The 27,825-nt window shown below is 43.7% G+C and overlaps 1 protein-coding gene across 1 annotated transcript; it reads left to right on the plus strand.

Annotated features, from left to right (window-relative positions):
• Positions 1 to 701: 701 nt before the first annotated feature.
• Positions 702 to 27,825, plus strand: LOC143378675 (uncharacterized). Its single transcript, XM_076830585.1, has 4 exons — positions 702 to 895; positions 11,891 to 12,059; positions 17,644 to 17,903; positions 18,779 to 27,825. Exons 2-4 carry the CDS (start codon positions 11,892 to 11,894, stop codon positions 18,876 to 18,878), a joined length of 528 nt encoding a protein of 175 aa, XP_076686700.1. The 5' UTR covers positions 702 to 895; position 11,891; the 3' UTR covers positions 18,879 to 27,825.

The raw sequence follows: 27,825 nt of genomic DNA on the forward strand, positions 1-27,825 counted from the left end.
TCGAAAATTTTAAGTGTAACCTACCCCCTAAATATATATTTACTCAACTTGTCTGATACCATACCTACTAATATTGTATTATCTTTGGAGAAACAAAATTGGTAAAATTTTAGCATGGGTGCTAAATGACCCGGCGTCGGTTCCCCGCGCCTCTGGTACTTAGGTGACCAGCCGTTCGCGGGTGAAAGCCAGCAAATTCGAGCGCAGCTCAGTATCGGCGGAAAAAAGTCCCCCGTATACTTGTTGCTCGACGCGTCGCGAAAATCCCGGCCTACGAGCGCATCGTGTCGCGTAATAACGGGCGTCGGAACGTCACCGACCACCCTGGCCGCATAATAAACATCAGCCGCATCATCAGCAAACAGTGCGCGCGGAGCCGCGGGGGTGGCAAGCCCGCGAGCAGACAAATTGCACGGCACACAGAAGAAAGAGCGAAGGGAGGGTCGGTTGGGAGCGCGGATCCCCAGCGAAAATCGTCTCGCCCGGCGCGGCGGCGTCCCCGTGCCAGCTGTTGTAGGTGTAACGGACACAAAAGGTTAAAGGTGTCTCGTGCGGGGCGACCAAGCCGACGTGTGAATGCACGCGCCGTGGCCCGGCGGCCACGTGAGTGCAGGTGTGACCGTACCTTTAGCGTGCGCCGAGTGGGTGGCCTGGAGGGTGGTTTATCGACCAGGATACGAAGCTCTGGAGGCTCAGTGTTCGCGGGACCACCACCCCGTCGAAACGATCTCACGGAGCGGGATACGCGGTCCGCGGTGCAACCTCTGCCCGAGCTCGTAGCTCGATGTTCCGCTGCTCGTGAAACCGTGCTTCTCCAGTTACGAATCCCGGCGTTCTCGCGGCGTGCAATTCGGCACGGTGTTTCACGGAGGCTCGTCGAATACCACCCAGCAAAGTAAGTCGCTTCGCACGCGCCGTAAGCGGCCGTGCGCGCCTAGCATGGAGCTTCTGTGAGAAGTGAACGTGGACGCTCGTAGGACGGGGTTCGGGCGCGATTTAGGAACGATAGAGCGATGGCCACGAATCGAACGTTGGCCTCCGCCGGGCCGGCTGACGGCGCTGCCCTGGCGACAACAGGCGATGTAAATATGCTCGGTCTCGTGGCGAGGGGCTGCGAGACACTGCTTTTCGAAAGGCACGAGGGTAATCGGTGAAGCTTCTGCGTCGCAGCTGGGTCATTGAAAATTGCGGCTCTGCAAGGTGACGGGGCTGAGAATAGTTGCCAGTGTTTTAGGGAAGTCGTCGAGGTGGTTTGGATTTCTCGTAGCTTCGCTGTGCTCCACTTTCGAATGCACTTTTATTTTAATGCCGAAAGTTGGATGGTAAATGTGAATGCCTCTCGTGTCACTCGGGTTTTAAGGGTTCCTGGTGCAGGGTTTATTTGTTGGTAAACAAAGACATCGTGATCGATGTTTAGGACACATGTATGCTCCAAGATCGGTAGGTGAGAATCTCTCGATTGCTCTCTCCTTGCTGGCTTTCGTCAAAAACGAACGACCCAGTTGGCGATCGAATACCTACTCATCGTGGATACGCGAGATATTGCCCGACGACCTACAGTGACCCATTTATCGATTCTCGAGATTTTAATGAACTATTTCTAGAATTGTTTTCATCACATCCAACTCGGCGTGCTGTGTACAGACGCGCGCAGTGATTAATTTCGTTCGTCAGGTGTTGTTTAGCAGCCGTGAAACTTCGTATATACTCGTTTAACGACGGTGGCAAGATGAAGCGAAGCTTGGTCGAAATAACGAGCAACTGGCGTAATGATCCACCATTTCTTGCCTCGCGCTTTAAGTTCCATTGAAAGCCACTAGCTATTTTAAATTCCGTCAAACCATTCCCCGAAAGCACAAGCAACTAGAGGATCCCAGAGTCACCGCCCCAGGACCTACAATAATCCCATTTCGTTTCTTGAAATCGGAAATCCTGCAGGACCTAACATCTCGTCAGATTCCTCTAATCGCGCCCCGGGCGCGTACGTTGCTCACGGAGCCGGAATCGCGAGCAATTAGTGATAATCCTTGCAAGCTGGAAGTGAAATATCCGACGAAGACGACGATGCGTTAAAATCGCTCCACAAATAGGCACAGGCCAACGCAAGGGGGTACACTGACCTCGATTACCAAATCCATCGAGAAGCGGATATAGCTATGGTGGGCTGGAACAGAGCCAGCCGAAGTTGCGACTGCATTTAGCAGGACTGGCGATCGTGAGTCAACGTACGAGGAATCTCTCTCGTCGGGGACATATCCATAAATCAATGTTGTTCGGCGTTTACGAGGATCCTGGCCGTTTCGCCCGGTCGATAATTAGGTCTCGGTGATTCGAAGACTCGCCAGATCCGGCCGCGGATACCTGCTTCTCTATAAAACACGAGTCGCGATAGAAGGAAGTGACGCACAGCGTCGGAAAGGCGACGAACCCTCCGCCCTTAGTCGCGTTCGCTGCGACATCAAAAGGGAACCTTCGATGAAGGAGCGCTTTGTAAAGGGATACAGTAAACTGTAAACTTGGAACTACCCAAGCGATCATCTACCATGGAAACAGCGATCTCTGTATAAGGAACATGCCCTTCTCGGTGTTGATATACGGCAGGGGGAGGGGGGTGTTGACGAGGGTAGTTGCAGGACCGCTTATTTTCACTCTGCGCACGGAACACCCCTCGCACATTGGTACCTTCCGCGAAAGGGTGAACCACCTCGGTGCCGTGCCACCTTCGATAAAGCCGACTTGCATGCACCATGCGAGGCCCGCGCATTTGCATAAATACTCGCCAAGCTATTTTCTTTTATCGCCCAGACTACTGCCATGGTTACCTCGATCAGACAGCGGGCAAAGATTCTGGTAAAAAAGAAAGCCACCGGGGGGTCGTCGGCCCGCGGCTAGCGGCCGGACGCTGACGATCCCGATGCATCTCCTGGCGAACGGTATCGGACCAGCAGCATCGTGCTCCCTGCGTTCCTAATTACTCTGCGCCAGAAATAAGCTATTCGCGAGACGGTACGAAACTCGGCCCGGCAAAGATCTCGCCGTATCGTTGGAGACACGTAAGGGGTTGTTTATCGCCGCGAGGCGATCTGTTTACTAATTCCTCCTCGGGGCAATATTGCTCGGCGTCCCGTTAATCCAATTCCCGCGAATCGATAATTCTTTCATGCATGAGATCGATGATCGATCTGTCCTCTAATTATTTACGTCCCGGAGGGGGCCAGGGGCTGAGGTCTGCGGCAAAGGTTTCCAAGTGTGCGGACCCTTCCCAATGAAACGGGACGCTCTCCACCGACGAGCAGCGTCCGGCTAAGCCGCCACTTCCACCCCTGGCGTCTTCGCTCGCTCGTTTCACGGCCTTTCATCAAGCACGGACTATCGTTTAGTCTCGATTCAGACCGAAAGAAAATAATCCCCTACTGAAACGTTCGCTTTCATCAAACGAAGCGGAAACTGGGTCGAATCACGGCAGGAAGGCGGGCGGAGGGGGGTTTAGAGGGTGTAGCGAAGGGTCGCGGAGAACAGATGAGTCCACTGTCTTCCATCGGCGTTACGCGCAAATATTAATCCGATGTTTCCGCCCTGTTCCTTTTATTCGCCAACGCGAGAATGCCCCCACCCCCATCCCGCCAGCTTCTTGGCACCAGCCCAAGGCGAAGGGGAACGGTTACTGGTTGCACATTCGTGTGCCTATAGCCGTTCCACTCTCCTCGGTGCACATGCAGCTGCAGCCATGACACCAGGAATCAGGCCACTGTCCCACTTTACGCCTTTCCGAGCAATAAAGGTTACCCCTTCGCCGTGCACGTAACCGACCCGTTGCAAAACTCGTACGATTCCGGCCCCGAGACCGCGAGAAACGAAATCGAACGGTGGCCCTGCTCCTCCCTCCAGCGAACCACCCGCGACCGCCCCAACCCCTCCTCCTGACAATTAGCGGCCTTGAGGATTTTGTCTCGACCGCGCGAGGGTGAACCCGCGGCCGTTCCGCGAGGTCCTCTCACGAGAGGCGACAGAACTCCAGCGCGTCGCGAGGCCTCGCGTCCGGCGAAACGTTGAACCGAATCTAGGTCTCGGAGCCCTGTGTCTCTGTGATTTCTTCCGTGTCCCCGTTTCGATTGTCGGTGAGCACTGAGAGGCGAGATAATAGTTACTCGGGCCTATTGTACCGCCTACCTGCCCGCGAGCCGGGCCGGAGGAGCTCCCGCGACGGGATCTCCGTGTCACCGGATTTCTCATTTGTAGATTGCTTAATCACGTAGAAGGGGCTAAGGGAGATCGATGCCGGTAATGAGAGTAATTCTGCTGACAGCGATACGCGGCAGGTAGGTTGGACTCGTTCGCTGAAGAGCGGTGGAAGGCTGTTCCGTTGGATTCGTGTCTATTGGTAACGGGGGCGGTGGGAGGGTGAATCGTTGGATACCCGGTCCCGCGGTTCCTTTCTGTCTGCCCCCGAGCTACAAATCGCGCCCGGGAATTCGCGCGGCGGTTGAATACCCTGCTTGTATAACGCATGGTAATACAAACGGCGGATACGTGCACGTCGGATCGCGTGTCGTTCATCTCTCGTCCTTCGCGAACGTAACCGTGAGCACGCGAGATCGTGTTTATCATTAACACGTGCGGAATAATTCTTTTCGTAAGATTAACGATGAAATACGGCGGCCGGTTCCGTTCCCCGTTCTCCCTTCTCCCGTCGTGCGGGCGAGCCAGCCGGCTCAACGAATATTCGTTGGCAACAGTTCGAAACGACGCGGAATCTAGGCAAGCTTTCTAAATCGAGTTCCTCTATTACTTTACGCCCGGGCTATAGAAATTTATGACACTCTGCTCGCACGACGAAACTAGTATGTTCGTAAATTACTACAAAGCGTTGTGGTGGGAAAATTATTAGTCTGTACCGAAAGTTGTTATTCTCCATTCTTCTCGGGTCACCGAAGTAGCGTTTGTGGGAATTGCTGCCTGGAGGAACTCGATATATCTCTAGATTATAATTTTACGAAGCGATTGGACGCCGTGTGGATGCGTTAGCTTCGAAGGCTTTAAGCATCCTTCGTTTTGAATATCGATTTTGATACAAGAATAGACGAGTTAGGGGATGGTTTTCTTTTGCGATCAAAGCCTGGAATTTATTGTGATTTATTGTCGGCCCGACCGCTCGATTCCGAAAGGGAATCAAATAGGACGCCAAAAACGGGTCTGCAATAGTTTTCTAGCGGTGCAGCTGCACCCCGTGCAAGCTCTGCTGTTCGATAACCGAGGTGCAACGGCCGTCGGCCCCACGAGCGTATCTAGGCCACCAGCACCAGCATTTCCACCACCACCGCCGCCGCCAGCACCACCATCAATATCATTGTTATCCGCTATACAACCATCGCAAACCGTCGTACATTAATACTACAACATTGTTGTCATTGCTACTTGCTATAGAGATCGATACGATTCGGGAGGACGTGGAAATGCTGCGTGAATGGATTTTAAGGCTAGCTTGAAATGAAAAATGTATCGAGGCAGGGGTAGGTCCATGCTGCTGCCTGCCCTACAGAGCGATCTGGAAAGGGACTGTGCAGTGGTGGTCGAAAGAAAATATGAAACTCATGTTTTTATGCCTGCGTCACTAACATAATAGGTACTAGCTTTTAAGTATTGCGACGGTACTCTATAGTGACCTTTTCTAGCGACCCCTAAATCTGTGGAATATAAATTTAAAATATACAGTTACTCGCAAAATTATCCGCCCACCCCATACGGGTTTTACATGCGTTTAAGTACTGTTGAAGCCGAAGTTACCAATTAGAATTTATATTACCTTAAACTCTGATTAATATACTTTAAATTAGGGAAAATTCGATTGAGAAAGTATATGCAGGTTATTTAATTAAATGTGTTTGGTGGGATATGTGGGCGGATGCTTTTGCGAGTAAGTGTAAGTGTTTCCAGGGGAAGTATGTTATTTTTGTCACCGTTCACAGTTTAAATTTAATTTCAACCACTACTGTGAATGTTTGATGAGTAAATTTCGCAGACATTTTTAATATGATTGTACCGGTATAATTCTGACGAGGGAACATCCCGAACTCGGATATTAAAAAAATTCTGAAACCTTGTGAATATGTAGGGAATTTCCTGCTGATTACAGCGGAATTTTTGTTTGCTGCTCAAATTCACTCTAAGGGGGTGTAATTCCGATTTTCTGTTATATATCGTGAACTGTAAAATATTTGTTTTTACCAAATGATAGATCTAATTAAAAGAAGTAACTTTTATCTTGAAACTTTTTTTCTATCTCTTACAGTTCCTGAGTTATAACACAAAATTGGAAAATAGCCGAATTTTCAGGGGCTAATTTCACCCCCTTCGAGTGAATTTGGGCAGCAAGTAAAAATTGCGCTGTAACCAGGAGGAAATCCCCTACATATTCTCAATGTTTCAGAATTTTTTGAATCTTCGAGTTCGGGATCTTCCCTCGTGAGTCCCTGTCGCTACTGTTTCTATGCAGTAATCGACGAGGAATCTTCTGAGTAGCAGTGGGTTTCAGAGATGAACTTCAAGTGAAGCATGGTGTTTCAGTGTAGCTGTTGTTTCAATTTGATTTTTAGTTGCTGGTTTGTATAATGATTCAGGAGTAACTGGAAATATTCTTGGAGTGGATGCTAGAAATTTTACTTAGGCCTTGGAGATTTATGAGAAACTCAACTTTGGCAAACGTTATTGGAATAATACACCATTAGAATCCTAAAAGGGACAGCATTAAAGCGTATGTAGGTACAAGATCTCCAACCAAGTCGACTGCCACTTACACTTACCTTTCCTTGCATTTTAAATAATAATTGTGGACCTTGCAGCAGAGCTTGAAACGGTTCCCAAAAAATAACTGTTTAAAACTGTTAGGGTAGATGTACCATTTGTGGTCATTGCACTGTCTTTGGCCATGTGCATAATTGTCTTATTTTTAAATTGCTTGCAGATCATTATTATGTATGTGGAGAATTTCACATGATAAATATTTTGTTTAGTATACCGCCAGGAATATAAGGTTACATGTATTGCTTACACGGGAAAATATTATATTTTTTAAGAAGTGGCCAAAACTGGTACAATACCTTAAAGTGACCACAAATGGTGCATCTACCCTGTATAAAGGTTCTGATTAAATCGGTTATGGAGGATCTTTATTAAAAATAGGTAACTGTTATGAAGAACCGAAATTTCCAACTATTATCTGTTTCGGTTACGGTTCCTATTTCCCTCCTCATATCGGTTCCATAACCATTATTTTTTCGCTTCTATAACGGTTCCGAAACGGTTCCACATCAATTATTGTATCGATTTTTCCCTAATTGATATCATTAATTATTGTAAAAAATATGCACATATACAGTAATCTGCAGCTGCAGTAATAATTAATGATATCAATTAAGGAAAAGTCGATACAAGTATTGATTATAGAACCGTTTCGGGACCGATATAGAACCGAAAAAATGACAGTTATGAAACCGATATGAGGAGAGAAATAGGAACCGTAACCAAAGCAGATAATAGTTGAAAATTTCGGTTCCTCGTAACAGTTATTCAGAATGAAGGTTCTTCATAACCGTTTGGAGAACCGAAATCGATATTATAACAGGTTTCAAGCCCTGCCTTACAGCAAGAGGGGTGCAACTCCATTTTTTACAGTTTTTTATTTATGTAAAAAAGAAAATTCTACATCCTTTGGTGCACGTTTCATGCAAATCCGATAACAAATGAGCGATTTATTAGGAACCTGCACCCATTACTGTTTTATGCAATAGGGTGACCGCACGAATAATATTTGATATTTTTGCAAGCAATTCGTTCCAAAGTAAAGAGAAATTATTCATCTTTCCTGTAGCGTAAGTTCGAATCGTTGAAACCTAAAACATTTTAATTAGGAATTAAAAAACATAAAGCATGCAAAAATCCGATGCTGAAAAAAGTGTGCCTAATACAAGAGTTGTTAAAGTTATTTTCACATATGCTTGCATCATTCCTTGCTGTATAAAATTTTTTTTATCAGTTTTGAATCTGCTCCAGATTTTAAAAATTCGCCAGAAATATGAAATAAAAACTTATCAACTCAATAGGTAACTGTTACTTATAAATATAAGTAACTACTTACTTATAAATATAAGAAAACATATATTTTTGAATTAGTCGTCTTTCTCTCTTCAATGTTAAGCCAAAGCAATAATTTTATAAACACTTTTTTCTAATTTACTCGAAGCTGGTAAAGCTGGAGCTGCACCCCTCTCGCTGCAAGGTCCTCAATTACTAATCCACTACTTCCAATTCTTCCACTCGCGCCATACAGCCGTACGCGACCTAAGAATAATAGCCGATTAAGAAGGAGAAAGGCGAAGGAAGGTTACGCGGAGCCATCGGGAGCGGCGATAAATCAAATTCTGCTGTCTAAATCGCGCGAGCTACGTCGCGGATAAAAGGGAAGCTCGTCGAAGGTGTTGCAGAAGGCGTCGAAAGCTGTGCCAAGGACACCATCATTAGTCGATACACCGGAGACATACGTTCCCATTAGCATCGGCCGCGGATGCAGCAGCCCGCCTCGCCATCGATCGAGGCACAAAACGAGGGGTGAACTCCGGGGTGATCTCCGACTTCAGAAGGATGAAAGCGTCGGAAGGACAATAGAGCCACATGTTGAGCGAACAGCGGCTCAGTTGTTGCCCTGGAAACGCGGCGCGGTCGGCATCTTTGTGGTGGCGGGGCACGCTGGAAAAAGGGATGCCCACCGCGATCAGAAAATTAAAGCCAAGGACAGCCTCCTCCCCAACCTGTCTTTGAGATTGAGTGGACAGGGGGTGGCGTCGCGTTTATTGCTGTTTTGCCGCGGCGACACACGGGCTTCCCTTGTTTTCCCCAGCGGCTGACAGGTGCTGGATGTTGCGCGAGCAACTCGGAGCAAGGACGATGAAAGTTACGCTGGATGAGAGGCGCAAATCCCAGGAGGTCTATCCGGAGTTTCGGCTGACCTCGCGCACTTCTACATTAATTCCAAGCTCTTTTGTTCCGTTTTCTTAAGTGTCAATTATTTCGCGAGTGCGCGGGCCGCGATGTTGCGCTGGGCATTGGAAAGCTGCGGATTGGGTACAGATGGAAGTAAATCTCTGCTCCGAATCAACCAGTTGCGGACATGCGACTCTTTGTACTCGGCGAGAATTCTTTTTCCTTCAATTCTTCGTTCCGCATATTTTTAATATAATCCCGCTTCGAAAGCGGGAAGTACTTTTCATTTTTGGGTAATGTGAATTCGCGAATTTCAAGCCTGATGGAGGTTCGGTTTAGGAGGGTCTACGGTGGATCCAGGAATTAAATTCGACAAAAGTAATCGCGAGTTTTAGAAACAAGAGGTGGATGAGGGAAACCGATATGCGTGCAGCTTTCGCTGCACCGCGAGAAGGAAATTTCCAAGTGAAACAACATTTAATTCGGATCGACCGTTGCTGGTGTTGAAGTTGCCGGGCACGTGACTCGCAGTTCACGGCGACGCCTACGTTTCTCGCAGGAGAGGACGTTGAAATTACGAAAGTTCGGCCCTGCAATCGATGGTGTATTCTTCCTGCGTGAAACTCTTCGCTATTGATTCGATGATTCAATTTGCTTCAGACTCGTACTTCCACGACTGCGAAGCGGTGTTATTTTTAACCACTTAGCTAGGAGAGGCGAGATACGTAGCTCGCCGGTCGAAAGTGCTTTCGCATTAAACAGGGCAAATTAATTCGTCACGAAAGTTTCATGATCACTCTGGTACTGAAACTGTAAAAAGAGAATTACATTAAGCGTAATATTTACTTGGCAAGACGAGTTGATTCGTCTTTAATTATTTTTTTTACCGAAAATTAAGTTCCCTAGTACTAACACTATTTTCCTACCACGACCGGTCAAATGGCCATTTTTTTAAATTTCGATTAGAATTTCCTATATACAACGTAATTGAATCGCCTTTACATGATATACTTCTGAATAAAAGAAACTATATTTTTATACTGTCAAATTGGCTCTTATCTTCATTCTATATTAAAAAATATAAGTTTCGCTATAGACCGGTCATTTGACTGCTCGCGGTAGGAATAGGTATACGCGAAGTGTCGGTAGTAGTGTTCCTGATTTCTCGATATTTTTTGTTTCTCGAGAAATCAGAAATGAGATCATATTTCTTGAGAATTCTCGAGAAATTGAAAAATATATTGCAAAAATTATATTTCTGGAATAATGTTGATAATATCTATCAAAAACACAAGGAAACATTAACTAAATGATTATATTCCTGTCTAATTTATACAAAACTTGTGTGAATGAAAAAATAGATATTAAATATAATTGGTAAATTAATTTATTTAATACAAAATTTGTACAAAGCGAACTCCTTACTTTTGGTTTTAAAATTTATTTTTAAATAGCACAATGCGTCTAATGTAGCGTCAGCCAATCTATTTCTTTTTTTTGTGGCAAAATCTGCTACTGTTATATTTTTACGTTTTATATGTATCTATCTTTGCTGTTAAATGAAAAATGCGTCTTTTGACCCTTTTGGAAGAAAGTCTGAATCATGAATAAATTTTATACGGGGCACAATAGTCTTATCTCCTCTTTTCTATATTTCTTTTCTAATAGCCACAAGAAACTCATTAGGTACTCAATTCAGTACACAATTTTTCAGGAGAATCATGGTTACTGTTGTATTTTCCGAAAAGTCAAGCTACTTAAAAATTGTTCAGGGGTTATATACATATCTGTCGTGGATATTAAATGACAACCGCGTCTTTTGAATCTTTTTGAAGAGATTCTCCATTACCTATGCAACAATTTTATAAGGGATACAATAGTTTTGTCTCTTCTTTTCCATATTTCTTCTATAACAGCCACAAGAAACTCATTACTTAATTCAGTAGGTATACCATTTTTCTAAATTGTTAAATAAGAATTTAAGAGCACCTTCACCAGTCAATAATATCGAATCTTCTGTACTGTGATTTTCTATTGGAATTCATATAGGTTCTAATGTTATCAATAAGATGTATTATAAATTGTAGATGTGATTATAAATTCGCGATTAACTAGTAATACATTCATTTACGAAAATAAACGAGATTTATAATATTTTTCCTAGACTTAGGTTTCTCGAGAAATTATAGTATTCCTCGAGAAATAAGAAACAAGCAATTATAAAATTTCTCGAGAAATTCTCGAGAAAGAATTGTCGAGAAGGAACACTAGTCGGTAGGAACAGTGTTAAAGAACCCTCTGTTCGTGATCCAGGATACTTGCACCTGAACGACTGCAACCGTTGAAACCAACGGCTCTACTATCATGTAAAATGAAATTAAGTCGTCATACTACGATAAAAGCTGTCTTTTCTATTTAAATTATTGACCCCACAGCAAGGAGGCATAAGACTTTCATAAGGCTTTTATTGAGATTTACAATCTAATAGAAGAACGAAGTCGATCGGACTACTTCAAAGTATTACTGTTTAAAATCTTCTTTTAGAAAAGTCGCTGAACGTTAGCGGCTAAATACTAAACTAATATTCTATGATTCGTTTATAAACGTCGTCCCACAGATTTCTAGCCTGGCATCGTTTAAATATCCATAAAAGAAAGTTTAAACTGTGAAACTTAAACCTGTTAACCAGAAATAAGATAGCTTCATTGGAAAGAATTATACATTAAAATTTATATCTCCAGATTCGGTGGTTCCTTAGAATTGATCTGTAATACCAAGATGGGCGCGTAACAATATGAATTTGAAACTCTCTTTCGGCCAAAAGTGTAAGTCTTGTAGATACGGGACCTGTGGCTGGGGTACTTGGTCCCGTTCGTTGAATTTTCATGTAACGTCTTTCCATTTTCTATTTCAGGATGATTACGGCGTTACCGGTGCCCTCGGTGAAGGTCTTCCACAAAACTTATTACCAAGAGAAAGGCTCCAGGATTGCGAATAGTCAGCCTGGCAGTCCATTAGCCGAGAGCGAGGCAGTGCTGGCGCTAGTTGACAAGGAACCACCAGAATACTACTTCTGCGGCAAGGTGAGACGAAGTAAATCGATTTCATAAACTTTCCAGGCGCGAAAAGGCGAGGCCTGCGTTTTGGCAGAGGTAAAGTAAGAACTGTTTCAGGGATAATCCCGCAACCTCGTTCACTTTGAACACGCCGTTCTATTTCGATCATCGTATGCAAATCCAATCGAGAAATTAAAAATGATAATCATCACTGACAGGGCTTAGAAGCGATATAGCGAAAGATAGAAGGATTCTTAATCGACCTGTTATTTTTATATAAATCGCCGAGGAAGGGTAGCAAGTGTATGCCCATTTTAGAGATAATTTGCGTAACTACTTCTCCAAGTGGAATAAAATAAATTTCCTACGCTCAGATTCTCTGTTCAATCTAGGCACAACTAACTTATTACAGTCAACCCTCCCGCAACGCGATTAACTCGTACCGCGTTATAAGAAACTCAGAATTACATAGTGCAAATGATATTAATTCGAACCGCATTATGAGAGTAGGTACCGTGTTATAGGTAGGAGGACTGTGTCGGTTTTTGCTCCGCGTTACATGGAAACCGCGTTATAAGAGGGTTTACTGTTCTAGAATATCTCTATTTTCTGAACAGATATAAATAATTCAAGGAATAAAAGTAATTTGATATGACAGAAAATGGAATTGACGAAGTTGATGCTCAAAGCTCGCAATCGCAATCGATTCACTCTGATGGCGTATAAAATCTTCAAACATTTGCCGTCACTTATAATATAGTATTCCTTCGCTTTATTTTCTAACATTTTGTAATGCAGAGGCTGCGGTCGCCATTAGCGACTATTTTTTCCGTTCCATCGATAAAAAATTCAGAGGCGTCAGGGCAACTGGCTGAAATAGTAGAACTGGCTATTTAGAGGTGCTGGAACGAGTCTCATAGACGATAGGGGTAGTGGTCGATCTAACAAAATAATCGTAGATGGAAACAGTCCTACGCCCCCGCGCAGCTTCAAGGAAGAAAGCAGATTTTGGTTAAAAAACGAGTGGGACGTAGGTGGAGAGTACCTACGTGCAAAAGTTGGAGTGCAATTATGATGATTAATGGCTGTAAAGTTCCTCGTGATTAGATTCGTTCGATTTTTCCCTGAATTTACCTACTCGTTACTTTTTTGTGAAAATCACGCCCACCAGGCGTGCAATGTAACCGAGTACACTTCCAAAGCTGACCCGTGCTCAAATAACCCGACGTTAATAATAATCCTCTCACATCTGACGGAACATTTCGTTATTCAATGGTTTCGCGTTATTTCTTCTCGTTAAACAGCATTTAATGTTTCGCACTGACTGAACGACACGCGTTTCACGAGTAACATAGTGGTGGCCGAAGGAAAGTTTATTACATCGGTATCGCTGGTCTATTCTGGGCAATCCATTTTAATTGACAATTCTTTCTAATGAGACTATCTCGAGCTTTAGTCATGGAAGTAATTAAAAGAATGCAAATAAGTGAGTTATTGGCTGGAGGAGTCGGATTTCAATAAAGAAAATATCCTATACTACTTTTAATTAGACCCTGCTAGTTTCCAGAAATAGAACCCTCGGTATTCAATGCCGGCATGCGAACGTGATCTGTCTATGAATGCGAGAGCTTTAAGCTCGCCCCAATGATGGCCATTCTCGTGCATAAAAGAAAGGAAAATCCTCGATCGCGAGGGAGGAAACTTACGGAACGAAGAAGTCCGTGGGCAGCGCTTATGAATCTCAAGTAATCCCTACCTCAGACCTCAAAGGCAAATCACCCGGTGGCGCAATATTTAGCGATATTCGGAAAGGGTGCTTCGGTTCAATAGATGCAAGGGAAATTAGTATCTCCTATTGTACCTCGGAAATTGGGTTGAGAAAGGTCATCGATGCTGATGAATAAGAATTTAAATTTCATTGGAATTTAATATTTAAACTTTAGCGCTACCCATTTGACAGTCTCAAATAAATTTGTAGTACTTACTATGTCTTAAAAATCTTTTTAAATAGGTATGGTTACATTGCAAAACGATGCAATTTAAGGGGATGTTCCGGTCTAGAGCCCATAAAAATAGATGATCTTTAGAAATTAATTAAAGGAAAACTACTAGGTATAATTTAATGGGACTTTTTGCATTGTATTAAGAATGTCTTAAACTATAGAAGTGTATATATATATATTTATAATTAATCATTGCAGACGACACGGGAGAGTCGTTAAAGTCGAGGCGTCAAAAAATTCAACCAAATCTGTGGAACTTGTAGCACCTAAACCACTGGTCTAAAATCAAAAACAATACGTACCAAATTATATTATACATTATATATTATATATATTATACAATATATATTATACAATACCATTCAAAATGACAAAAAATGACATTTTTGGAGAAAATAACGACACTTTTTGAAATCACTTTTTCCCTATATTTTCCGTCCTTTCAACTAGTTTAAAAATGACAAAGTTCAAAAATCCCACGACGTTAATGGTTTCTCCATTACACAAAAGTGTATTGTTCAAAATAAACAAGTAATAATAACTTTTCGAGATATTGGTTTCACCGATTTTAAGAGCACTGTTAAAAGCGCTTTTAAAATTTTACATAACCGCCGAATTGGCCGAGTTTTACCCACGTGTTCGCCGCTACTCAAATGCCCATAACTTCTGGAATTTTTCGAATTTCACAAAATCCTTTTAAACACGTATTCCCCAAAGGTCGAACATTCGAAAAATGAAATAAAAAAATCGATTTCTCGACCGGAACCTCCCCTCAAGGGACGTTGCGAACCGCGGTATAAATTTATTAATCGAGTGAAGAAATAAACGGGAGAACGTAGAAAGTGATTACGAACAGGGGTTAAATGCAAAAAGATTTCTTTTCCGTGCTAAATCTGTAAGAATCGACACCGACTGCATCTCAGTGATAAGAAGCGATCGATATCACTTCCGCGACGAAAGTAAGAAGAATCTAACGGTGCATTGTATAGAGCATTCACAAGGTCCGTTATTTTCTACCAGACTCGGAAAGGTGAAGGTTGAAACAATGCGTTGAAAAAAGCATGGCTCCACCAAGTGGCCACGTACCGAGGGGCAGAAATTCAGATTTTAACCTTAGAACACCGCCGCCCTTAATTTCCCGCTCGAGCTTCACTAAACGTTACACCAGCACTGTCAAATGAACGATTAAAAATCTCCTGGAAACAAAACCAAGGAGCTGTTCGCGGATTCAAGGAAGAAGCAACTAAAACTTTTGCCTTTATTCATTCATGAAATTTGTCGCTCGATCATGATACGGGTCCGCGAAAAGTATGGAGCATACGTGCGTGCACGTGTGGGTTGGCCTTTGAACCGGAGCGCAGCGTAGTTAATCAACCGATGAAATTTACATATAATTTGGCGCGCCTGCACGGCGCAGTTGGAGCACGCGAATTAACCGCGGATCTTTCGTCGCATAATTATTCATTTAGGGACTCATCGCAGAGTGCTTCCACGCCGGTTACCTTCGCAGATTGCCAGGGTGGAAATGGGATTTCTCCGATGCGACCGGCGCACCGTGACGTCATTCAAAACTCGTGGGCGTTTAACCGAAGAAGTCTGCTACTACGCGATAAAGCACGCACTCGTGTTCGGAATTTATTTTCTCTCGTCGCGGCTTCCTGCCCGTTTCCTCGTGAAATTTTATGGACATCTCTTCTCCCGGCTGCCGACTATATTTAGCAAGCATCTTTTTATACCCGAGGAACAATCTGTTTACAAGACTATCGTAGGCGTTTGAAACATGATAATGACGGGAGGTGCCGTGGCTATTACGTCACGAGGGGTTTGCGCGACTTCAATCGCGGTATTGAAAAGATCTCCCTTCCTTTAGTCGTACCGAAAGGAAGCTTTGAAACCCTCCTGAACTTGAGAGTTTTGAATAATATCGATGACGCGTTTCCTAGGGTACTTGGAGATTGGGATACGAGTCTTTGAATGGTATTTTCTTTGGCGACAAATGCGAAATAAAGTTCAGGTTTTAACCGCGAGGAAAGTCGTGTGCACATCGAAATCGCGCGTACGTGCGGCTATCAAAGTGCTACTGCAGCCTGTAAAAGTAAGATTTCGTATAGCAAAATTGATCTGCACGAGTGAAGCATTGAGGGGATAGGAAATGCAACTGTAAGGGAAATAGGACCGCGCGTGGTCAGACACGAAATACGTAGTTACAGCTCTCTGTAATTTGTTCCACGCGCGGTGTATGGAAAAATTATTTAAACGAAGATCGATTGGATCTTTGACAGCTTTATCATTATATAGAAATTTAGTGATAATTTTGTTCAAAGGTTTTTATACCTTCGGTCTAAACAGAAATTGAAGTAGCAGTCGAAATTTTCTGTCATTATGTTTTTAAACAATTTGAACGTCGTATATGCAGTCTAACTTCGAAATGCGTAATAACAGTATCAATTATGTAATTTTAGCTTGTTCTTACAATACGTGAACTTAACTGAAAGAATGTGTGAGAGATGAAAGAAATGCAGGCGCTACGAGGCAAGCGAAATTGGCGTTTCTTCAAAATGCTACGAAAATAACTGCACTGATTTCAATGTAAACATAGAGTGCACATAAATTAATAATAAGCTCGTTTCCTTTGAGGAAAACGTTTTTGAAAAATACTTCAAGCTTTAATCAAAGCGCCATGAAATTACGCAAAATAACGAAAATTACATGATTCTGTAAAGTAAGGAGAGCGGTAGATTTTTGGTGCCCCCGTGGAGAGGATCGCGTGGGAGCAATCTAAATTTACATTCGCTTTCCAACTGAAATCGCTGTAATTCATGGAAGTCTATATTTTAATTAAAATCCGCTGTATCCAACCTTGAAAGTCGATGCTTCCGTGTACAGCAGTTTTCGTTTCCTCGAGGATGAAATTATTGTTCTCTATACACGCTGACGCATGCCTTGAAAATCGTTAACCAACTACTGGAGTCATTAAAATGTCTTAGATATTTTAGAACCGTTCTTTTTATTTGTATAAATATTCAAATATGTGGATAAAAATTATAGAATACTCAAAGTGAAAGTGAAACTGTTCATATATAGCAGGGGATCTAAAAAGAAGAATTGTTTCCTATTCGTGTGCATCCCTTTGCAATAACATATTACGAAAGCACAAGTACATACATATGTACTATTAAATGCTAACGTAGTAATCGAGAGCTCTACTCCTCATTTTTTCGCAGGTGTCACTCAATGGGATGTTTGCCAAAACAACCCCCCAAAAAGGAATCCCTTATTTCCACCCTCAATGATTGATCTGCAATTTTGAAAAAAATATATGTAGTAGAGCTAAAAAGTACCTACTACGTGCATTTTGAAGCGTTCAAATATCTTAAGTAGTTCTTGAGAAAAAAAATGGTAGAGTTTAGGTTTGTTATCCCCATAAAAATTTTACTGAAATTTCTCTCAGTGTTTGTTTAGGCAAATAGCATTATTTGGTGCACAGAAATACTAAAATTGGTGCTGGGGCTTTCCCTACGCTTACCCGGCTAGACCCTTTCTGATCAGCAGTATGAATAGTGGTCGACGAAGACTATCACTAAATAAACCTTAAATCTGTTTAAAAGGTGAACACCCTACACGTGGTAGTTGGATCGTTGCTACTTGGTGCCGTGGTACTGGTAGTGGGCTTGGTGCAGCTTGCACCAGGAGCAGAAGCTGCGCAGAACTCGACCTCCCTCATCGTCGTTGGTACCAGTTTGCTAGTAGTCGGCGTATTCCTCGCGATGCTCAGGGGTTTGTGCATCAAGAAACAGAAGGCTTCTCAGCAGGATGGAACCCATCAGAGAAGCGTAACCAGCATAGACATGCTGCTGGCCCAGCATAGGTGAGGAAGAGCCCAATATTCTACCACCTCACACTCCATTATCATCTTCTATCACTTCATATTTGAGGCATTATTACTTGAAAAATGCATGAACACTATATTATATACCTTTTGTCCCATTGTTATTATTCTAAAGCCGGGAATCCACCGGGAAGCTAGCCTAAGCTACGCGATGTTATGATATGCCATGCAACGTTTTAAAATTTAGCTTCAAGACATTCTTATGGAACCGTTTCCACCAAAAGCTAAGCTTAAACACAGCATAGCTTAGCTTAACTTCTCGGTGGATCCCCGGCTTTAGTGCCTACCGGTGCAGTAAATAATTAAGGACCTTGCAGCAAGAGGGCTGCAGCGCAATTTTGGACAGTTTTTCAGTTATGACGTGCAATATACGTAAAAAAATTCTACATCATTTGGTGCACCCTTGATGGAAATTATTAATATTAATATTCTAATTATACATAGAATATTTTCTTTCTAAACTTATCAACTCAGTAACTACTAAGTATTTATTGTATGAAAAAATATACTTTCCAATTAGTGTTCTCCTTTTAATGTCAAGTCGAAGCAATAATTTCAAACACTTTTTTCTAATTTACTCGAGGTTGGTGAAGATGAAGCTGCACTCCTCTCGCTTCAAGGTCCTTAATTATTATTATTATTACATAAAGAACATTTATATTTCGATATTAACTTCTATCGCTGTCATTCGAAGCATTACTTTTCAAAAAAGACACTGCGCATGTAAAGAACGCAATATTTTTTTTCTTTTTATCATTCCATACCTAGCTGTTGCCTCCTATCGCTTGATACATTCGAAGCATGTGTTTTGAGAAAGTACACGGCCTCTACATAAATTCCCGTTTCGCGAGCAGAGACTTCACGGTGCTGACGCCCGACGAGCTTGAAGACCTGGTCGGCCGATCGACCTCCGCCTTGGAGAGTAAAATCCGGAAACAGGGCCACAACACCTAGGTATTGTCGGCCTCGAAGAAGGCCCAATCATCGTCCCCACCGTGCTCGAACACGCCATCATCATCGACATCGCCAGGAACTAGCTCATCCATTCTCTACACGCATCGTTACGACTCTCGTGAACACAGTCTGGTTTAAACGCCGGCGCACCGTCAGCCTCGTTTTTTAGAGAAACACGAAGGACAAGAGTAAGAGGCGAGAGACCATGAGTCTCGACTGTTGGCGCACGCGGCAGCAGCAGATTTCTTTGCTCGAAGATTGCACGCCTGCCTGTTAGCTTGGCGCAAGCCGGTATCCTCAAGGCGATCGAGTGGAAATGTCACGGGGGTTAGAGGAGGACAGCGTTGCTCTTTCAGTTGCTAAGCACTCGGGCAATCGAATTGCCTTCAAACAATACAAGGAGTTCTTTCGATTGATTGGCCGTTGCTTCGTCAGCTCCTGTCCAATTATCGGAGGGCGGAAGGAAGGGGGAGGAGGGTGAAAGCGTGGCATCTGATACTTGGATCGTTCGAGGGAGGAAGAGGACTAGTGCTACGTAAATCGGAGGAGACCCGACGAAATCGATGAAGCGAATTGTCCAGCGTGAACGGACCGTACTCGAGACTTGTGGAATAATCTTTTCCTCGTGAATCGATCGTACCGATCGGAGTGCTTGCGTACCCGAACGACTTGGGCCCAGAGTTGGCGGGAAGTAGGAACGAACGGCGAGCGGGATGCGACGTTCAAGTCGCGTAAAGTGAGGAAAAAGGGACCTAATTACCGATTAATCGGCTGCCTTCCTTTAAATCATCCAACTCTCGATTCACTTCAGGATCATCTTTCGTTGCGCACGCACACGCGCCGGTTTTCTTTCCGTTCCGGAGCAACGGATTCACGCTGTAACGAACAGTATCGCGCCGGAACTTGGAGCCGCGAGAGACGCTACCCTAAGCACCGGCGAATCAGGCGATTTAATCCCGCCGCGAGAGCGGGCCGTGCACGCGACCTTACGTTCTGCTCTTACACCTCAGTATTTGCGCTGCTTAAAATAGGGACACAGCATCGCTTCGAGATCGAGAGAGTCCACCCTCGCGGAAAGGGGGCGCGCCGCCCCCCTCCCCCCCCCCCCGCCCCCTCGTTTTCGTCGCGGCGCGGGCAATTTAAAAAGGACGCGAGGCGAACGGAAATGTTTGCCGTCGGAGCGTCCACGTTGCCCGCTCCTCGCGTGGATCTCGTCGCGTCGGGGGGATCAAAGGGAGGGCACCGAGAGGCGAACCGATTCGTCAGGGACGCCCCGAAGGCTGCTTCACGGCTAACGATCATCCGAGACCCTTTTCGATTGTTCGAATGCGCCCGTTTATCACGAGAGACCAAAAAAGCAATTTCGTTCGAGACTTCATTGTGTTCAAATCGCCAAGATACAAGTCTGACGCACGTTTTACCCTTTAACGTAAAATAGGGGCGACCGAGGAGAACAAAAAAAAAAAAAAAGAAAAGCGGGGGGGAGGAAAAAATATATACGAAAACGAAGATCGTATGGTGTAAAGTTTTTTGTATGGAATCTAGATTATTACGGTACACCGATTACGTCGTCGTAGTCACCCGAAGGGAGATATTCGTGATGCTTGATAAACGCGCTCGAAAAACGATCAAGCGAGCCCCGTGTAGCTTGGAGCGGCCTTGTCACAGTCAAAAGACACCCTATGGATGTTCGCAGGATATTTTTAGTCGGGCCTTCGGCCTCGGTCACTTGCTGATAAATACATTTAAGCAAACACTCTCACAACTAGGTATCTATCACCGCATGATGTACTCGCACACATATCTCCGAAGTGTTAAATAGTAGCTGTACCAAAGATAGAACGAAGACGAGAAAGAAAGGACTTCTAACGGGGACGTGCTCGTGCTCGAGAGCCGACGGCTTCAAATGGGGGATGGAGGGGGTGAGTGTCGTTTTACACAGTGGAAAGATTCAGTATGGGAGACTCTTTCATTGAGCCGCCATCAACGGCGGCGACAAACTCATCGATTATTGGTAATCCCGAAAAAGTTTCGTGTCCCCGCTCGCGACCACTAACCCAGCACGGTTCCTTTGCCACCCCGTCGTCTGACCCCTACGGAAAGGCACACGAGACGACTGACTACTTAGAGCACTCAACAATTTCCCATCCCCCAGCCCTTCGATATCGTCGAACGAGTTCCTGCAAAATTACCACGGTGAACGTTCTGTCAATACTGTGCTCGATGGGGTACGATTGAAATGGGGAGAGGGGTGTGTTTAACGGGAGTGCGTCTGGGTAGATTAAAACGGGACGCCGAAACGTTCGTGAACGTCCGAAGGTAGCGAGTCTGGCGAGCGGCGAGATATTTAATGGAATATTTTTATGATCCGAGCGAGATTAATTAAGAAGCGCAGCCGAGCTGGGAGGTTTTGCGGGGCGCGTGGATGCGCGCATCTTTTTGATCTGTCGGCGGTTTAATGAGCGTCTAGGTACCAGATATAGAGCGCTATAACTGTGCTTAGGCTGACGATTTACGTTGATTTATCGTACCACTGACTCGTTTATTTTTCTCGACACCAAGTGTGCAGATTTTCGGGCACCTTTCGAGCGGAAGATTCTTCCCGTGGTTCGTCGTGTACCAAAGATTTTTCGTCGCGCAACGATACGCCGTTATCACAAGGGAGGCCATAGGTGCGAGTGTAAATGTGATTAAATCAACGTGATTTCGAGGAGGGGACGGAACACCGTGCGGCACGACGGTGTTCCTTTCTGCTCCGCCTACGGTTAAAGGAACATTTCGTGGCTGTTATTGATCGCGCGATGCCGACGGCGTGGCGTTCGGGAGCTCGAGGGTGGAACTCGGGGATTCGAACGCGCCGCGGTAGATCGGCGGGGCCACGGACGCTGAAACATATACCAGGAGAGATGAATATTATAATAATGTGCTTCATATTACGAAACATAAATCGATGTTTAGGCTTAGCTCCGTAAGATGTTAAGGCTGCCCGTTCGTGTGTCAACGGCGAAGGGGGCACGGGACGAGGCTCTCGACGGGGGGATTAAAGATTGACGAATCCGAGAATGATTGCTCGATGAAGATCACCGTACCGATCCCCGAAAGGCTGTTAGAATCATATTGCATTTCCGACCTCATGGGTAATAGGGGATAGTTCATGTAAGATTCATTGGGTTCGCGCTACGCGTCCAGTCGACACAAAGTTGTTGTCAATAAATTGGTACGATATTAGACAAAGCACTTTTAATGGTTGGCGCAGCTTTTCTGTATACAAGTCAATGGGGATACTTTGTTTAAAGCATTAGAAAATTATGCAGACGAAATTTGACTATGACTAGCCAATAAGTTATTAAAATTTGAATGTCTGGTGGTTGAATTGTTTTTAATCTTCTATTACAAAATGAATATTTATCGTCGGTTCGTCTTAGTTAGTACGATGGCTCTTGCGCAACGAACGCTTAAAAAAGGGCCACTGCAGTAATTTTAATCAAGACACGAGCTTGCATAAAAATTCTTCGTCATTTGGTGGAATCTGGAAATGCGCATTCACATTCACAAATTTTCGTAAATATAACGATTAAGGGGACCGTCCGGTCAAAACGCTCGAAAAATAGGTGATCTTTAGGATTTTATTTTCGAAAGGTATACAACTTGCAGTGAAGAAGACTTTATGGTCTTTCTTTATTCGTTCTTCAAGGATATACAAACTTTTTTTTTCGTTTTCCTATAATAGTTGTTAAATCACTGCTGCAGCAAAAGGAGCGTAAACGGTAGACAGTAGAACTCGACGTAGGATTGTCTGAAATAAAAAAACCAAAGATATTCTTGTAGATTATGTCAATCACTATCGCAGCAACCCTTAAGAAGGCAAATAAAGCAAAATGGCGATGCTTGGTCTGGGTTAAAAATGTTAATGACGAAGAACTAGACCTCTAAAATTCAGGGTCAATGGGTGATGCGATAGTGAATTCAATTACAAAGAAAATGCCAGCAAGTTTTTTGGGATCGGTTAATAATTTCTTTTGTTATGCTGTCTACTTACCGTTCGGAAAAATCTGAGCTGAGTGGCCGGGTTGTATCCACGCATTTGCCGCTACTCAAATGTCTATGACTTAGGGAATTTTACGAATTTCAAAAAATCCTTTTAAACACGTATCCTTAAAAGGTTGAGCATTCGATAAATGAGAAAAATTGATTTTAGACCGGACGGTCCCCTTAAAGGGTCTCCCTATCTTGACGGACGAAAAATGATGAACTTTGGGAATTTTTTTAAATAAAACCATTGAATATATTTACTTCCAACTTTGTGGTTTTATTCGTCAATCTTCAGAGAATATGAAGAGAAAAAAAATTATGCAAAAATAGTGGTCACATCCGGAGTTACAGTGCTTCAAATAGAGCGCCTTACAAAAATCGTATGCGCATGTTTAGCATAAAATCAGCCGTTGTAGTTGCCTGAAATAGACAATTTAAAAATTTGTGTAATCTGTATGAGTGTGGCTATCGTCTGAACTAGATTAAATGAGAAATACAGAAAAGTAAAAAGAAATGGCAGCGTCTAAAACAGACATCGATTTCTGCAAAAAATTCGCTGGTTTTTTAAGTCACAAAAGCCTAATTTTGCAAAAACCGACTTAGTTTTAGTAACAACGTGAATGGGACATCCGCTGAAGATATATACCAAGTTTGAAGTGAATCGGGTGATAGGTTTTTGAGATATCGTACCAACCAATTCGAAAAGCATCGTTTTGAGAAAAACGCGTTTAAAGTTTTAGGTACCGTTTGTGTTTTAATTAAATATTTTTAAAAAATTTGCCTAAATATGTACAAACATGGGCATAAATGTTTCAATTAACATAATTTGAGGGTTTCTTTTTAAAAAAAATCCCAAATATCGTTAAGCTTTGGATTTCATAGCAGCAGCCATGTTGTGCGATATTTATTATTACCATTATTATTCGTAATTCAATGTGCCCTTGTATATAAAAAGATTCGTAATTACTCGATCTCCTCCATTATCAGACGTTGTTCGCCACTTCACCAATCCAACATTGATAACCGACTACTATCGACTGGGCGTAGAGAGTAAACCCAACAGCGCGAACATCGTAAGGATCTCTCGTTCGAAAATTTTTACCATCTTCCTCATCGATGGCTACCTGATAACAATACGCATAGCGTTATCTCGTAAAGCAAGAAGCACGAGTACCTACACGCTAACGGTTTAAACACCCGAGTAGCCTCTCTCTCCTCTTTTTAGCCAAGTCAGTCGACCCCGAAGGCGCAGCTTAAACTCACTTCCGTTTCCGTGCAAGAACCTCGCGACGACGCTATCGATTTCCGTTCCGAATGATCCCTAGTAACGATAACTGTAGTACCTACGATACAACATAAACTAAAATAACGCTACTTGTAACTTAAATAAGGAACCATAGAGCGCGGATAGTTGCGCGCTTACGACGTAGCTTAACTTCGTTTCGAGTTCATTCAGGAGTGAGTGCTTGCTGATTTCTCAGTTTTGTTCACGGATAGAGGATCTAGTACCGAAACCAAGCTCTTCTTAATCCTCAACTGACGAAATGAAGATCGCCGCGCGACCCTTGCTGCTGTTCCAGAGCATTTAAAAAGCCACTGATAAGGGCCCGGCCGTATTATTCGTGCGAGACTTGCAGGAATACGCGGCTCTGTGTCAGAACTAACGTAGAACGAGCATAAAGCTAACATAGCACGAAGCAGCCGATTCAATTCTTCCAGCTTGCAGCCGCAGCACCTGGATTTACTATTAAATTCACAATTTTCTAAAGAGTTGGATTTGCGGCTTATAGTTTTGTAACGTAGAAGAAAAATAGTAGATCGACCAGGTCGTCGAGCAGCTGCTTCGAATCAAACTATCCAAGCCATCGACAAAGTCTTATAACGAATTACGGTGCGCACTCGTTATAAGCCCGTTTCTACCGTGCGTTGTACGCCCGGCTCCTACCCCTTCCACTTCTTGGAATCCTTCGGACGAGCGTGAGAGGCTCTCTCGTTTCCCCCCGCTGGCTCTTGGGCTCTCACTCGCGCCATTGGCCGCGCGGAATAGTATCCACAACGCGCTGTACGCCCGCCCGCAGCCCTGTTCGTCGAGCTTATAACGAGTGCGCGCTGTACGATCTCGCGCGTCGTGGCTGCCGCCTACAGTAACAAGCTAATAAGTTGATCTAACGTTAACATTGAGTACAGTCAGCCGTCTAGTTTGCTAGCGTGTGCGTTTCCCTGGTTCTTCTCGTTTGAATGAAATGCACCGTATTCTAAGAATAATTTAAAGAAATGTTTGCGCTGTACTAAATAGTTGAGGGTTAAACGAGACATTAGTTTCTCCTTCTCGAGCAAGGAATCTCGATGGAAACATATCTAACGAGCGAGCGATACGTAGACAACTATTTTTTCATTGCCATTAGTGTATACAGCCGAAGGAGACGGGAAGGGACGGCCGCGAGACGACGGTGAACTAAACGCAGTTACCGAGCGCTCGTTTATCGCCGGACGGCGTCTCGAGCTCGCTGAGGATTCCCTTCGTACAGTGAAGAGACGTTTGCCTTAATTTGTAAAATGTCCGCTTCCTTTACATTTTAGGGGGACTTAGCGAAGGCGAGCGTGGCTCCGATGGGGCATAGCGTTACGGACACGTTTGCAGGCGAGCGAACAATTTATTTTCGAACGCGGCGCGACTCGCTATAGATAAGGGACTGCGACGGAAATATTTTTGGGGGAAATCGTTACGTGAGATTCGCATTATTCTCTTGGTTCTCGCGAGTCGGTTTCGCGACGGGACGAAGGTTGTTACCGCGATTAGCCGAACTATCGTTTCCATCGTTTGAACGTAGCAATTGACATTTCGATATTTTTAAGATAGTGTATTTCTCCCCAAGATATTGCTCCCACAGGTAGTATTTAATATGGAGGTCTGGATAAGGTGCAACAGGGAAGGTACGGCGTGCAGCGCGCAGATCAAAATCCTGTAATTGTGATTTAAATCTTGTAATTTCTCGCGGGGGCATCCAAAAGCGTAGGGTAAAATTTTGGCAGAGCCAGGTTCCATAGTTTCAATGATACATCTTGTTTACGAGAAACTCATCCGGTCGTGGCATTTTATCGCGTTTATATCCGTTACGCGACGTTCGAGTACCATTTGCGATAACGATCAGGGAGAAGGTTCAGCTAGATTCCTTGTTGCACGTTACGTATCCAGCTTAATGTTAAGTCATTCAACGCACACACTTAGACGTAAGGGTTTTTATAATGGTGCTCTATGAGATCGTCTCTGCCGTCGAATGCCGATAAATTATTCATCACACGACTTCGCCTCGTTTATTAATACCGCGAGCTCTTCTTTTCCGTCGCTTATCAACGCTAGGAGAAAGGAATTGAGGGACATGTTGCGCGTGCATCTCCGGCTAACTCCATAGAACACCATGGTATACGCTGAGTACTTGTAAATAATATTAGAGTTCATATTGGGGAGGCGAAGTGATAAGTGAGACAGGGGGGCAGGTTGAGTTCAATGGGACGCGCAAGTGGTGACTTTTCGTTGGTCATCGGGACGACCTCGATGGCCGTAAAGGTGATTGGTTATCGTTCTTATTATTACCATTACTATTATTATTAGCGTTATTACATAGGTAGCCGTTTAATGACCAATCGGGGCATCACGTTGAAATCGTTGAAACGAATTTCGATTAGAGTTACTGGTGGACGGTTTTTAATTCGTGTCTGATAAGGAGGATACCAATTTCAGTTGTAGCGATCGATATTATCGACCCATATGGTAACTACCCATTTACTGAAATTGCATTAAGATCAACGCGTAAATTTCTTTGCGGGCAGGGTAGTTCCACTACGTATGCGCATTATCCATGCCCTAATTTGGTCGCGAGAGCCACGTTTATCAGATACGAATTAACGAGACGCTATGAAGAATTTACTAAAGAAGAAGAATAAACGGCTTAATGCAAGAAGAAATTTTGTAACGGCACGAATACACTATCGTATCGCCGGTTAGTACACGTAATTGAGAAAGTTCTATCGATAAGCTTAAACCTAGAAGATATCACGATAATGTCTACGGAATAATGGTAAAACGTTCACGATGGCGTAATCCTTCATCGTTGTATAAATTAAGAAACAGAAATTCAACCCGGCGTTGTTTTCGTAATGAGACGTTTCAGCGACATATCGTTCTACGATCAGAAATTTCTCGACTCACCGCGAAGATGTTCAGCATCATCGGTCACAAATGGATCCCAATGGGATTTCTAGCACCTCGGAAACAGCATCGATCGACACAATAAATCGGAATGGTACAGTTAACGACGCACTGTGAAGGTTAATTTACTACGGTAGTTCGTTTTCTGGACAGTGAGTTTCTCCTCTATTCGATAGCATATTAGCTGGGTACTTATGATCTGTTAGCAAAGGCGGCTCTCAAGAACCAACTGGGATAAAGCAAACTTCTCGAATGAGAGGTTCTAGTCTGTTTTATCACTGCCAGAGAGTAGATGTCCAAGTGTAGATGTTTCAACGTGTAATTAAGAATGCAAGACATTCACCCATCAGTTCCATCACTTTCATGTAAACGGATCCTGATCGAATGTACGATTTAACGATTACTTTTATACTATATGGATGTTGGAGGCAAAATTCCAATCTCTTTCCGACAAACAAACGAAGGGAGCAAAATTGTCGTAAGACACAACAATTAAGAAGGAATAGAAGAAAGTTGAAATTCTTAAATACCGATGTTCCCTTTCGCCATCGTAAACGTGTTAAAGCTGCTACTAATGGCTATTATACATTAAAGATATTTTATCGGGAATATTATTACCTTGTCGCTTGAAAGTTGTGTTAATCTGTATATTTTGTAAGCAAAGATTACCGATAGCGATTAATAAAGACACTATTACGACAGAAA

The sequence above is a fragment of the Andrena cerasifolii genome, chromosome 1 (assembly GCF_050908995.1).
Source record: "Andrena cerasifolii isolate SP2316 chromosome 1, iyAndCera1_principal, whole genome shotgun sequence".
Classification (NCBI taxonomy): domain Eukaryota; kingdom Metazoa; phylum Arthropoda; class Insecta; order Hymenoptera; family Andrenidae; genus Andrena; species Andrena cerasifolii.

Bases quoted from the DNA above. Each gene is read 5' to 3' on its own strand.
- LOC143378675 (XM_076830585.1), top strand. From the start codon at position 11,892: ATGATTACGGCGTTACCGGTGCCCTCGGTGAAGGTCTTCCACAAAACT. The intron at 12,060-17,643 runs GTGAGACGAAGT...TCTGTTTAAAAG, and splicing joins AATACTACTTCTGCGGCAAG to GTGAACACCCTACACGTGGT. The intron at 17,904-18,778 runs GTGAGGAAGAGC...TTTCGCGAGCAG, and splicing joins ATGCTGCTGGCCCAGCATAG to AGACTTCACGGTGCTGACGC.